The following is a 15,471-nucleotide window of genomic DNA, read 5'->3' as shown; positions in this document are numbered from 1 at the left end:
AGGCAGACTATCTTGGGACGCCATACACTGTGGACCTGTTGATCCGTGTAGCAAACAGGGAGTATCCTCAATATTGAGCTCTTATAATAAATACTTCTGCTTAAGACATCCACAGATTCTCTCTTACTGAATCAGCATCCAATCCATCAATTATTCCATTTCAACTTGTTGATGATGATGTAGACAAACTGTATATGGTGGCAAACTTGGCCGTGCTATGCAGAGAAGTGTCCAAAAAATGCTTTATAAGGTTATTGTGGTACACTGACTAGGGCTGCACCAGATTTGTGGCTCATGATTCACAACCATAATAAAGAACAATATAACAAGACTAATCATGCGATGAAGAAATAAAACAATGCTTTGCAGTCTTAATGCAGTGGGTAGTTGACAGTAAGAGAATGACAACAGGGAATGAACTGTTGAGTTCAATTGTACTTAATAAAGCAGATAAAATCAACATTGTGGATTCTTCGGTTCTGTACAGTAGGATATATGAAGCACTATGTGTCCTGTCACTGAGTGGAGAGAAATGTGATCTCAAATAACTACATTCTAGACTTCTTAATATATTTTATGTCTTAACATGTGATTTCAGCTGTGAGTTTGGGGTAAGCGCCCAGAAACTAGAAAAAGGAGAGGGTATCATAATAGAACTAGAGTGGGGATGAAGGAGTGGAAATGAGGAGATTTGGATGATTGGAAGGAGCGGCGAGTAAAGAAGCGGCACGCTGAAAGGAGAAGCGGGAGCGGTGTGTGCACAGGGGAAGCGTGTAAGTTCATGCGAAGGATGGAAGTCTGCGTCGAGGGGTCGAGGCTGCAGCTCGGTGGGAGCGGATCACACCCAGACACCGGGAGGGGATTAATGTCTAATCACCCGCCAGGAGAGAGCCTGTAGAGATGGATATCAGCGAGAGAGAACAGGGAAGAGAGGGGGAGAGGGAGAGAGAGAGAAGGAGAGGAAGAAAAGCATACAAGAAAGTGGTTATTAAAAATGATTGCACACTTTAAGTCCAAATACAAAGTGTACATGTGTGTTGCGTAGCTGAATATGTAATTACGCATAATAGAGAGACAGTGTGTATAAACATGAAGGATTTTTTTTAAGGGCCATATCAGACTCGGGCAGCGATGTAGTATTAGAGTCCTGGACTCGGACTCGAGTCCGACTCAAGTCGCTATTCTCGGGACTGATCGGACCTGCGCATTAACGACTCTGACTTGGACTCTGACTCGAGGATTGATGCAACAGGACTCGAGCTTTCATGAAATCGGACTAGAAGGTGGATGCAGTCCCTGACCACATATATGTTTAATAGGTCTGTCAATTTAATTTTAATGTGATCAAGTCTGATTCTTTTAAAATGCAATATGCATGGCTAAGAGAGATGAGTGTGGGCTCATGTTGTTATGTTTGTTCTTGTAAGAAGTTGGCAATATTTCATTTCAAAATCTGTTAATAAACTCCCGTTGAATGGTGAAACCTATGCCAATTTTGTAGAGCCTTTTTTTATTTGTGACTCTAATTGGACTCGGACACAAACACTGGGGACTCGAGACTCGACTCGGACTCAAACTGAGGTAATAGTGACTCGACTCGGTCTCGACCCGAACTTGTCTTTGGTGACTCGGACTTGAACACAGGGGACTCAAGACTCGACTTGGACTCGCGAGTTGGTGACTCCACAACAAGAAGTCAGAGCATCAACATCATAGCGTTAATGACTGTATCCCTGGGTGGTTGCTGTAACTTCTCTCTCTCCGTCTCTTCCCACACCTCTGCTACTGCCTCCTGTGAAGAAAGATCACAGCAAAATATCCACATGGGTGTCTAATAACACATTCATATTGTAATGAGGCTACAGATTAGAATGGGGGGGGGGGGAGACAGTTTAAAGTGAAGCTTTCCAGAGACTAAAGCACTCAGTCAGAGATTTGTGTCAACCTCAGGAAACCTCAAAGACTGCAGACCGAGCAGTTGAAAGTGAAAGCACGCGAGCCACCGCTATAATTACCCTCAGTATTTTCAGCCCGCCTCGTTATCAGCCTTCATCTGTTCATCATCCTAACCTTTTTACTTCCTCACCAGACTTTATCGCGGTCGTCTGCTTTACACACTCTCCGCTTTTTATGCACAGAGAGTATCTAACAATTGCTCTTTTGCGGGACGTGTGAAGTTGTGGCCCTCTACTTATTAAACCATCATCGTCCCTCTCATCGTCATCATCCTCCCTGTTTTCCCTCTGATGCAAAATCTTCAACCTCCCCCTCCTCTTCCACCTCACTTTAACCTCCTCGCTGCCTCAACCAAGCCCCCCTTTCCTCCCTAATGCCCCCTCTCTCTGTATTTCACCCTAATCATTATAATGTCCCCGCTCGGTGTGAGAGAGCAACATGGCATTTAACCAATGGCCAGAAGCAATTAGTGCCGTTGGCCTGCTGAGTTAGTGTCCAACTCTGCCCTTGACCAGCTCTGACCACACTGTGAACCACCCTGCAAAGCAAACTGCGTTTTCACACAATATTTAAACCCCCCTCCACATACAGAGCAGACAAACAGTATAGGGACGATACACACGCGCAGAAAATGTGTGCAGACGCTCTGCGAAAGTTGCCGAGCCACCAGCATGCATTAGTGAGCCTGACAAGGCTCATTTGGGTTTGCTGCTGATGAAAGGAGGACACAGCCCCGTCCCACTGAGCTTCGCGAAAACGTTGTGACAACGCAGAGTGATCCACTTAGGAGGTGCATAGTGGCCCTCGGGGGGAGGGGGTGGCAGCCCTCTCTGTTGGCTCTCGTTGCTATTGTGGATGTGAGTAGTTCACTGCACGCTCCAGCCATGTCCCTTTCATGTTCCTCTGGGCGCGCACAGAGGACACCACCCCACACTGATGGAGCGGCACGGCCAGTAGTGACAGCAAAGGTGCCACTGCTTGAGATGCTTGCGTTCTCATTGTGTAGGTGCATGTGCGTTTGCATGAGCACTGTGTTTGCCTAATTATGTGTTTTCTTTCTCTTCAGGCCAAAGGAGGATTTTACAACTCTCAGAGAAAAATATCCTCAAATAAATATGTATCCGCGCGCAATTAGCTCCTTTCGTTCCCTCTTTTTCTGTCATTTCTTTCTCTCTTTTCCTCCGTCATGTTGTTTTTTTTCTATGATCTTTTTTTTCTGGGTCTCTGTCGGTATGTATGGGCAAGACTCTGGATAATTCTTTGTGAGATATGCTTCGTTGCTGGGATTCAAGTGAGAAGCCTAATTTGGCATAACAGAACACTGGGATAAACAGCTAAAGCTCTGTCCAAAGGTTAGGGTGCACAAACTGTAAAGCGCTGTAGTAATATATATATATATATATAATTTCCTTTTTTTAAGGTAGGTAAAAGAAGAAGTAAACAATGAACAGCAATTTTCTGAAATCCATGTTGGTTGCCTCAATAATGCTCCTGGCAAACAATAGTCCAGCACAAAACAACGATCAAACAGAACAATGTTGATTTAACAGTTCTGTAAACTGCTCGTAGGTGGATTATGTTCCCTCCATACAAAGCTGTGCTAGACTTTTCCCCTGTTTCTAGTCTTTATGCTGGGTTAAACTAAGTGGCTCCTGGCTGCTACATTTCTACCATTCAAAACTCAAGAGAGGTATTCAGCTTCTCATCTAACGCTCGGCAAGAAATTCTATGAACTTAAACTTAAAAATCATTCCTTTGTTTTCTTGCTTTATGCCTCCGTTTTATGTATCAAAACACATGACAAATGTCAAAGTGTTTGTCTCTTCCTTCCAGAGGACAGGAGAGCGAGATGTGTTCATCACGGTTCCTGCGCGACACTCGCCGTGTGCCAGGAGGCACAGCGGTCACAGGTGGTGCACGGGGCCCAGATGGCAGCACAGGTGTCGCGATGCCACCACATCAAGCACAGTCATCAGCCTCATCTAAACACACTCTGGTGTGCATTCATTTACACACACACACACACACACACACACACACACACACACACACACACACACACACAGAGTTTGCATAAGATCTGATGACTTGAAGGCCGTGACTTTAAAATCCTTTCACTGTTCCCTTTCCTGCGTCTGACAGGAAGCTGAGCTGTCAGCAGCCCTGTTGGGTTAATAATTAAATCTAAAGTGGAGTCGGAGTGGCCATAGCCCCGGCAACATTAAACATTGATGTTGGGAGTAAATGCGTCTTTTATCGTAATATGTAACAATCCCCGCTGTCCTGCTCGACTTTTACGTCGCCACTCAGGATGACAGCTTTCCCCTAGCAGAGATTTTTTTTTTTGGAGCTTTACTTTTCTAGCATATCACTTGTTTGTCATTGGAACTGGCAAGCATGGAGGAGTAAACAAAACGAGACAGCTTGAGTGAAACCCTGAATTGGCATTGCATGGGAGAAGTTAAAATGGCTGTTTGGAAAGTGACATCTCTCCTGCTTGACACTTTGCATTCCACCTGCCGTACATAAGTTTTTTGTACCTTTTTTTGAACAAGGAATGATTTTCCATGTCCCAGTTTTACCGGGCCTCCTGTACATAAAGACTTCTTTCAGTCCATCCATTTATGCATTTATTCCCTTCACCTCATTCCTTTTAATGTGTGTTTAATGTGCAGAACCTAATTTATAACAATTGATTTGAAATTCCAGTCGAGTTGGTCTTTAAGTGCTCATACCTCCAGGGGCTGCTGGACTGGTCTCATTTAACATATTCGTGACCCTCCACTGAGGTGATGAGCAAATGGGGCCCTGTACATTAATGTGTGTGTACTGATAGCAGTGGCAGCATTTACAAACCACTGTAGTGGATTAATTACCTAAAAGAGTGCTCTTCATGCTGAATTCCTAAGAGAACAGGGTGATTTGGTTCATAATGAGGCTCGCTCATTACAATGACAAGTCCTCACGGCTCATCAGCCTGACTTTGAGAAGGCAAACTCAAGTACTGACTCTGCAGCTTTAATTGGAGCTTTTATCAATATCAAATTAACAATAAAAGCTCTCCATCAACCGTTAGGTCTTTAGAAGTTGAACGTCCTAATTTGAGGGTTTCTCAAAGTTACCATTCTGCCACTGTCAGTAAGTCACTGTGTTAAAGTTTTCCCTTGTTTTTTGAATAATAAAATATGCTGTATGATGCTGTAAATGGTCTGTTATTATGGTATTTGCCACTTTTCTTGTCTTGTCAACCACTCAAAGCATTTTACAGTACAAGTCACATTCACACACACTCACACACACACACACACACACACACACACACACACACACACACGCACATTCAAACAATGCTTCTATATGCAGCGCTTTTTCTATCACAAACCATTCACACACTTCAATTTAGGTTTCTTGTCAAAGGACTACTGATTCAGTCTTATTGACCACCCAAAGTACTTTGCAGTACAAGTCACATTCAACCCTTCACACACTATATACAGGGCTTTTTTCTACAAACACACCCATTTCTGTCAGGGGCAATTTAGGGTCTTGCTCAAAGACACTGGCATGCAGACTGGAGGAGTCGGGGATCAAACCACCAAATTATAACTTTTGTCAGTGGATGACCCGCTCTACCTCCTGAGCCACAGCCGCCCAATAGAAGCAATTGAAGCCTTATACTTGACCTGAATATACTCCTATGTTCATTCCAAATCAGCAGACATATGTTACTGTGTATAACGTCTTAAAGGATCAAGTGATAATAATCTTGGAAGAAAATTCTTTGTGAGCATGAACATGTACTGCAACGCAGTGCCAAGCTAGCTGAAACACAGTATGCACTCTGGTGTGTTGAAAACTTTGCCTAATGACTATTAACTGCTGCCTTCTGGCTTGCTGGAAACAAGACATGTTACGGGTTCATGAGAATGTACTGGAAGCAGCAGTGAAAGAGGACAATCACAGCCGAGTTCTCAAGCCGAGAGAACAAAGCAGGGAAAAGCATCCAAAAGTGTCCCTTAACCTTCATCAAAACTGGATTAAAATCTTCCGTGGGTACAGGCACCTATAAAGAAGATTCTGGTTTGTGCATGCAGTGTTAAGATATTCTCTCTTCAGTCTTAAGTCAGTCTGTCTCTCAGCCTCGACCAGAGTCTGTCTGTATCTTTGAACCACAATCTTTCAAACCATGTTCCTGCTCCTGTTTGATCGATTTCTACCCGCTGCACCTTTTGTGCTTTGCCCAAAAAATACATACCCTGTGTATTATGCAGTCATGGTGCCATATGTAAAGAGTCTTTACAGTTGTAGAACAGAAACTGCAGTAGGTATTATGCTGGACTTGCACTTGCTTATATTTCAAACGCCCAGACAGAAAACCAGATTACTAATGAAGTCTTGCTGCAGTATGGGGTTCGGGTTAGCTGGGTAATATTACTTGTAAAAAGTGCAGTCTGTATATCTGTGTCACAATAAAACACTGAATAGTCCTTGTATCTAAATCACATGTTCTTTTTCAACAAGTCCTCCAACTCACATGAATAAAATACGACCAAATCGACAGTTTCCTAAATCAGTGACTCTACTGGTGACAGGAGGTACGTCACAAATACTTCTCACCTCAGAGCATTGTGGTGTTTTATTTGATTTACCAATGCATGGTTGATGAGCTTGTAAAAGTCATGGTGATGTTAAGGTGACATGGCAGAGAATGACGCAGAAACACAAGCAACCTGCGGTTTGCAATAGTTCTACGGCATATCAGTAGTTAAGCAATATCATGGCAGAATCGGCTGCAACAAACATACCGTCAGCCACTTTGCAAATTCATGCAGACAGCAACAAAAAAACAGCCTGGGTTTTCAAGTCTCTACAGCAGTATACTCTTACTTCTAAGGTCTTTTTCAGGGCTTTAACCTTAGATTGATATTCCTGAATCAAAGCTAACATTGCTCCAAGGCTTATATCAATAGCTACATGCTAACAGAGTAGCTGGCGCAGCTGTCAGTGGTGAGAGAAAGGAAAGGGGGAAGGCTGTTCTTTGTTTTACACTGTGTAAAGATAAAAGCTGATAGACGTGTGAATTATTTTGTAAAGGCTGGAGCCAATCCCAGCTGACATTGGGCGCAGTACACGCTGGACAGGTCGAAGCAAATCACAGGGCCAACACACACAACCATTCACACCTGTGGTCAATTTAGAGTCTCCCATTAAGTTGAGATGAGATAAGATAAACATTTATTGATCCCCCGCAGGGGAAATTCAGAATCAACACAGGAGCACAAAGTGTAGCAGGTAAGGGGGAAAATTGGATAATAAATTAGATTGGAATATAAAAAATAAAGTTTCTTAATTAATGAATTAATTCAATCCCAATCCGCATGTCTTTGGACGTGGGTGGGGGGTGTGGTACCTGGAGAGAACCCACGCATACACGGGAGAACATGCAAACTCCACACAGAAAGGCCCTGGTTTGTTTCAGACCACGATGTATACCAAGAACCTTCTGGCTGTGAGGCAACAGTACTAACCACTATACCACCGTGCAGGTATGAAAACTTTACACCAAATCACCTATAGCAGGAATTTGTTAAAATTAAATTGGATTCAGCTTCATTAGGACAACTGAAGACCCTCCATCTTCTGTTGTAGACCACCAAGCAGCTTTAGTAAAGGGATTGTACACTGACCTTGAGTTGAGACTGACTTTTCAGGCAATGTAAAATTAATCAGTTGTATTAATAAAAATGAATTTGTGAAGAATCTGTATTAAGTAAAATTAGATATTCAAGTCAAAGTTTGAGTTTAACAAATTACGTTGCATGAATAGCAAACACGAGTTGTGACTTTCAATATGACTACCACAGGGTCTGTTATACCGACATAATTCTGTCTTGCTTTTCTCTTCTGACCCTTCGTTCTGACTCAAGTCTTCCGCCACCCGCCTCCGCCATTCCCCCCTCCCTTTTTCCATCTTCCCTCCAAGCCCTATTGATTCCTTCGATTGTGGACGGTGATGGCGGAGCGTTGTTTGCCATGAGATAATTGGACCATCATTGGCGCTGTGATGAGTGCTCCGCTCCCCCCCCTGCTTATTTATTTATTAATGTGATGTGTCACCTGCTCCACGCTCAAGAGGGAGAGCCAGGCAGGTTAAACAACTGCAGAGCCATACCCCATCGATTAGTGTGTGTGTGTGTGTGTGTGTGTGTGTGTGTGTGTTTGAGTGTGAAGGGGGGGTTGTCGGGGTCAAAATGCAGTGTTACGAATACATATTTGTAATCAGTAGAATGAAAGACCGATTTGCAGGGGAATGGGAGAAGCATCAACCTCTCCTCAACATGTTGGCTAGGTTATTCGAGTAATAAAAGCATGGAATGGTTTTATTATTGTATTGATTGGCTGAATTGTGCTGCATCGCCTGAGTGAAAAGACACCAGACATCACATTTTTGTTTCTTGGGGGATGTGTTGTGTTGCCCACTGGTGTTAATTGCTGCTTGTTTCTTTACAGTCAATCAAGACAAGCTAGTTGAGGATTTGTAATGTTTATTGAGCAATACTTTTACACATACTTGTGTTGTGTTTCCTTGTGTGTTAAACAGCATTATCAGACAGCCACTGACTTTCTCCGTTGTCATGTCAGAGTGATCACCTTAGCAACAGCTCAGAAAACTCAGACATGATGTAACATATTCTTACAATTTGTTCTCAGTATTGGTGACTTTTTCAAGTTAGACATGAGCTATAGCTAAATTTATTATAACTGCAGCTGCCATAATCACAGGGGGCAGTCACGGAAGCGAAAATACTGACATCTTTCAACAACTGGCTTATCAGCGTCTCATACCAAGTGTCTGATTTATTATGAAAAATATTAACTGTGACTTAAGACCAATCTGCAGTTAATTTCTATAATGGAAAACGTTGGCTACACACGTGTCTGAAATGGAAAGTTTTTGCATAATTTTGTTATTGTCTAAGCTTTCTTTTTACTTTTTCATGACCTCAATATTTTACTGTTTTTGTGATTTGTGAGTCTCTCTTCATTGCAAAATTGCACTAACACATGATACTGGATGCCTTGACAGGATACTAATATTAGTGTTTATATGCAGGTTTTTTTAAATGGGTAAAAATGAAAGAAAAAAAGGCGAGCAACTCCATTTCCATTTGTTTGTTTGTCTGGTCAAGATCAACATCCCGAATGTTTCAGTATTGTAGAAAATAGGTGAAGAATAACAGTAGAGAGCAGCCTGGAGGCCAGTGACTGTTACAGCAATTGTTCTTTACATCATATCACTTTCATATCATTGACCTTAGGCTCTTCAAACAAATTGATTGCCCCCATAATGCATTGCATCAGAAAAGGGACTACAATTTGCATGTCCACATATCTGCAAGGGTGCTTTAGCAACTGTATCCAGATGAAACCATGGTATCCTATGACGGGACCTCCCCGTTCACTTGGATCCCAACCATTGAGGCAGTGGAAACTGTAAGACAATGGCTGCTACATCCCAGCTCTCAATAGGACCAACCCCAGTCCAGATTTGTCAACTATTGGATCTCTGCCTGAATATGGAAGCCTAAAGGGGACTTAATTCAAATGATATTGTAAATGTGAAAATGAAAATGGAATTTCTTTTGAGTAAAAATGTTAATGAAAATGCAAACCCTAACCCCAATTTTAATTTTCATGTTCACATTCTTGTATGAGCATTCTATGACTATATTAACATGATTATGCAATTTGATAACAATATGTCAATTTAAATGAAAACTCCATTTGACTTTTCATTTTCAAAGACTGAACCTGCTCTTCAGTGGACAATATTCAAATGTAAATGCAATATAAACAATGCAGCCTCATTTTCCCTTAAGCAAGCAATATGTAGGTCCTAATTAAAATTTAAATGCATTTCTTACCATTTGAAAATTAAATTGCAAATGCCATTTGACTTTTCATTTTCAAAGACTTAACCTGTTCTTCACTGGACAATATTTAAATACAATAGGTGAATACATACACATTTTAAATGCTATAGTGGAATTACATTTTCATTTTCACATTTACATTATCATTGGAATTACGTACCCTAGAAGCTTCCATACCTAAACGGGTCACTTGAAGTTGGTGGATACCCAAACTGGACCTTAGTGAAAACTGTTAAAAGATCCAGGAAAATCAGCAGCTCCACGGATAGTTAGTAGAGAAGAAGAACAGGGAGAAACAACATAGTGATCCCATATGTGTCTGGAGTATCTGGAAAACTCAGGAGGATCCTCAACAAACATCACATCCCTGTTTTTTTTTTCAGAGACTGCACACCACACACACAGAAAAGCAACTTATGCAGTCCAATGCAGCGAGGAATGTGCCAACCTGTATATTGGAGAAACTAAACAACCATTAAACAAATGCATGGCTCAACACAGGAGAGACAGCTCCTCAGGGCAGGAGTCAGCTATCCCTACACAAGGGACACTCCTTTGTAGAAATAGACGTTTTTTGGACAGCGAAGATAGATGTTTGAAAGAGGAGTGAAGGAAGCCATCAATGTTAAAATAGAGAAACCATCCCTCAACAGAGGAGGAGGCCTGAGACACCATCTTTCTCCCACGCACATTGCTGCATGTCCTTTCATCTCTTTCCAGGAAACTTAAGGTAGGGACACACCAACACTACGTCAAACAACTCACATCAATAAAGATCGCCAGCTGTGTCTGCTCTTGATGCATACGACTGGCCGCATCAGGCAAACAAAATTGTACCCCGAATACCCTGCCAAGACTAAATCCAACGTCCAACTTGCTCGCTCATTTTGCGCCTGCGTATACGTCATTCAGAAAGTGATATCTGAAATGATTCCTCTGTAATGTAGTATAGAGACGACCTCTCTTGGATCACGTTGATCAGTTGATCCCCCACCTCATCATTCCAAACAGCCATGTCGACCAAGATTGAGAGATTAAAATGAACTCGCTGTGAGTCAACCCTTTTAGTCTTGTGGGTTTGTACCCTCTTGATTCTCCTCGTTTGCTCTCTAAAGTACTTCCGATTCTCTTCTCCTGCTCTGATATGCTCAATCTGAACAGCCAGACATAGTGATCTCTTTCATCAGCCAACTCCGACGCCGATTGAATGGGTTCAGTCAACAGAAAAACAGCTTATCGACGAGTATTGACGGACAACTATTTTGACTGCGGAACACACCGCCACAAATTGGACTATTGACACTCGTCGACGTTCAGACGAGTTCAGACAGGCGAGCGTTGCTCTGGTATGTAGCACCCTGTAAAAACAACTTTGCCTCTTGTAACAACAACTTTTCGGACAAAGATGACTCCAACGACTGTTACTACTCTCATTAAAACAACAACAAACACTGTCCATACCCCAGAGAGGTGAAATACCTGGGATTCGCCACAACTTGACCAGTAAGAACTCAAAGAACCCTCTTGGATGGAGGTGAAACATCTTCAAGAATTTACAGCCAAGTCCAGTTGCTCTTGATTCAACATCCTTGTGTATAACTATGACATGGATGAATGAGAATCTCCACAGACATGTCCAAATGTCATGTTTCTATCACTACTGATCGAAGATGAAGCCAATAAATATTCATGACTCCTGCAGAGTCATTTAACCTGGGAATGTATGCAGATGATACCCTCACACATACACACGCACACACAAATTAAGATCTGTAGCACTTAGCAAATAGATTTTATCAGTCTGTAGTTTGGGATGGATGGGATGGAAATGAAGTAATTATCTAATTGAGGCAAAATTTCCCATCTGCTCCTCTGATATCTGAGAAACTGTTCATGTGACAGTTCCTGCCATCAGCCTTCTATGATTAAAGCATTAAATATCCATATACAACAAACTCCTCCGTTGCCCTAAAGCAAAGCACTGTATTTGACAGCTGTGAAGAAGTAATGACAGTTTCATTTGACACTGATTAGAAGACCGTTTTTCTCTTTCACTGTTTGTCTGCTTTATTGCTATAGGTAATGTACAGTATAAAGACACAGGAAAGATGAATGGAAGTTAGAGTGTTTATCCTGAGTCTGTTGTCATATCAGAAGATTGAGTGTCTTTTGCTTAGCCTTATTGAATTACTTTGGAATCATTCAGAGATGTTGGCATGTCTTCTGACTAGGGATTCTCTATTTTGTCACTCATCAGAGATCTTTATGGAGTACTTCAGTTGAGGATTTGGCTGAGCTGATCCCTGGCTGAGGTTGAACCAAGAAAAAGCTTTTGACACAAATACTTGTTGTTGTTTAGGGTGGAGAGGACAGGGTGGTAGGAGCAGCACTGAAGCGGTCTTTCCCTCAAAGGATATAATGGTTGAACAACAAAGATGTTCATTTGGCGCATTCATCATTTTGTTGAACACTGCGCCTGAAGTTGGTGATACTAATGACCTAAATAATATTACAGTGGCAACAAAATTTACAAAATTAATCTGTTCATTAATGTTCCCCATTCAAACCCAAAGACTACTACCCGCCACAATAAAAATACGCCAACGTCGGACACATGGCCATCTACAAACCAATTCATGTCAAGTCTAGGTACATGCATCCTACGTAGGTGATCATGACAGGACGTATGTATTTCTCAAAAAATGAGTGAAAACCAAACTAACCTGATCAAATGTAAACAATGTAACAAAGACATTAACCAAAGCTTTGGTACTACCAAACCTTGTTTTCAATTTACTTTAACTCCTTTATTTTAACAAATTGAGCACAAAATTTCTTTAATCTGACAAAATAAATGGTCAGACAAAAAAAAACTGCTATCATTGTTTTTGACCTCTTTTCTATCAGAACTTTAACCATGTTGCAGAGAGTTGGAAACACAATGGCAGTATGGTGTAAGCTCATTTAGTAGATTTAAATTTGCTGAACCATTTAATTCTTTCTGTGACTAAACTGTGGATGCAGGGTGTAAGAGATACAACTTTAGAACCCTTACAGCCCATAACATCCACTCCAGCTCAGTGAGGTCTACCTCCCCATTGAAATGCCAAACCTAGCTACCCGTCTCAGCATCAGAAACAGTTTGAATCACTCTAGGGGAGGCTTCTCTGCAGTCAAGGAGCTCTCTGATTAGAGCTCTCTTCTTTCCACTGATTGCTGGTGACAGAGTGGGTGAAAACAAAACTCGACACCAGAAGTAACACCAGCAGTAACATGGGAAACAGCACAGGAGCACACATTGAAAGAAACGTTGGTGGATGGATGCGTAATCCTGTGCTCTTTTCTTCTTCCTGTTTGTCCTCCCCTCCTTTCCCCCGATACAGTCTTGATCCAGTATTGGTGGTGAATCAATCACTGTCAGGGGAAAGCTACAGATGAAGCTGGCTGTCAAAGGGGTGGCTAATGTATAATTTTGACGAACAGAGCAGCATGACTCAGCAAACTTTAGAGTTGAAAACAGTACACAAGAGTGACTTGAAAAACGGATGCTTCAAAAGTCAGTATTTATTCGTGATATAATAGTGGAAGACTCAGAAGTTTGAGAAGTAAGAGAGTAGTATATGAAATAAGGCTTCACACACACACACACACACACACACACACACATAGACACACACACAGAGTTAATATAATACCAGTCACTGTAGGGGGATCTAAGGGCTTGGAAGTGTATTTAAAGAACAAGTGGTGAGAGAGTTTTAAGAGTATATGTGAGTTTTGGAAAGCATGCCATTGAGTGTATTAGCCCTGTGAGTAGCCGATGATTTCGGATTATTTTAAAAACCTATTTGAAAAAAAAGGCGACAATATTAAGGATAGGAGACTTGAGAATTGTTCATGGTTTAACAAAAGGTATATCCAACCGCAAACCAATTCACAAATCTTCCCAGTCACAGTAGGGGGGTTGAAATTAATCGTTTCTACGATGTATCGTGATTCGGAAGTGGACGATGCTGCATCGATGCAGCGACGGACAATAATCAATTATAGATTACTGCCGTTACTTGTTGATTTTCTGACCGCGGCTGGATAATAACGTTTTAGAGTTCAAAATTACTTCCTGGTAGTAGTAGCGCCTGTCAAGGAAATAGCGGACCCAGCTCAGCCAAGAATTGATGCTGTAACCGAGCTTTTATTGTTACGCCTGTACTGTATCATTTATACAAAATAATGACACAGAGACCGTCGTATGAACCAGCGTGATCCAAGAAGGAACAACAACTTTATTTATCACCGTCAAACACTACAGCGCATCCACTCCCTTCTTCCGTTCTGCCCTTCACAATAAAACCTCAACTTAAAATCACTGAGGCAACCCAAAAACAGATTCCAATTAAAATGTAATGTTACATAAATAAATTAGCTTACACTACGTTGCTGTTTGCTAAGTGTCCTATTTTAGGTTAAAATAATAAAATAAAAAACGGAGTTCATATATATCTGACTGCTTTGATTCATTGATGAAAACGTAGCCATGATGTGCAGTAATATCAAAAATGGAAGATGCTTCGCATCGTGAAAACGAATCGAATCGTGAGATGAGTGAACATTCACAACCCTATTGTGATGTTTTGTAGAATACAGGTTACAGCAGTAATGTAATTTATTACACCTTTCCAAAACATAAGGATTTATCTTTTGTTATGATGACCATTTTCACACTCATAATGTAGATGGTAAGCTTAGCCTCTAGTTATTTTGATTTATAATTTAATTTAATGTTAAGACATTTATTTTAACATTTAAATATTTTCTTTTATGAATAAGGGCACTATATAAACTAACAGTTTGATGCCATTTTAGTATTAACTGTTGTAAATACTCCTGTTGTCTGCTGTGTTCAGACTTAAGTGTTGTTGAGGGTTTTTTTCCACATTCAAGAAGTGTCCTGTCTTGGATAAAATGAAAAAAGAAAGGGAGTGCTTAGAGTCTGACTGCTTGTATTAACTGATGAAAATGTAGCCATGTTCAGTAAAATTGAAAATTGAGAGGGAAACGCATTGTTATGCATCGCGATGCATCATGATGCATCGGGATACCGAATCGAATCGAATCGTTGACAGGATAATCGTAATCGAATCGAATCGTGAGACCAGTGAACATTCACACCCCTAGTACACAGTAAAAATGTTACAGCATGTAAAACGCAGTTAGGTATAATAGAGTGTTTGGTGTCTGAGACTTAGAGGAAGCTGACACCTTCAAGGCAAACTTGTGAAAGTGAAAGACCATTTGGTCAAGCTACTAACTGAATGAACTCAAGCCTGAAACACCTTAGTGCTAGTATTTTTCAAAAACACTAAAGAGATGCATCTGCCAAATGGACACGGAGTCACGTTACTGCAAAAACCTGATTTTGTCTAGTTCAGTTGAGTCATAGTCACCGACTAAACGTTTGATCGTTTTTTCCCCCCTAATCTAAGATTTGCATGAATTCAGTGCCCATGTCAGTCATTAAACACATTTGTTCAAAGGCCCTTAAGAAAATATAGTAACTGTTCAAAGCACCTGAATATGTGCA

At 41.3% G+C, this 15,471-nt stretch overlaps 1 protein-coding gene across 2 annotated transcripts in view; it reads right to left on the bottom strand.

The window, feature by feature from the left end:
* Positions 1–225: 225 nt before the first annotated feature.
* LOC118292282 overlaps positions 226–15,471 on the bottom strand; it is a 55,434-nt gene continuing 40,188 nt past the window's right edge. The window contains exon 8 of one of the 2 annotated variants that reach the window (XM_035621076.2): positions 226–1,792. In XM_035621076.2, the coding sequence (XP_035476969.1) occupies positions 1,697–1,792 (96 nt within the window). In that variant the 3' untranslated portion in view covers positions 226–1,696. The remainder of the gene's footprint in view (positions 1,793–15,471) is intronic. The other variant, XM_035621081.2, reaches the window with a different exon arrangement.

Source organism: Scophthalmus maximus, chromosome 22, assembly GCF_022379125.1.
Source record: "Scophthalmus maximus strain ysfricsl-2021 chromosome 22, ASM2237912v1, whole genome shotgun sequence".
Classification (NCBI taxonomy): Eukaryota; Metazoa; Chordata; class Actinopteri; order Pleuronectiformes; family Scophthalmidae; genus Scophthalmus; species Scophthalmus maximus.
The sequence above is the reverse complement of the archived record's forward strand: the minus strand, read 5'-3'. Positions and strand labels throughout refer to the sequence as shown.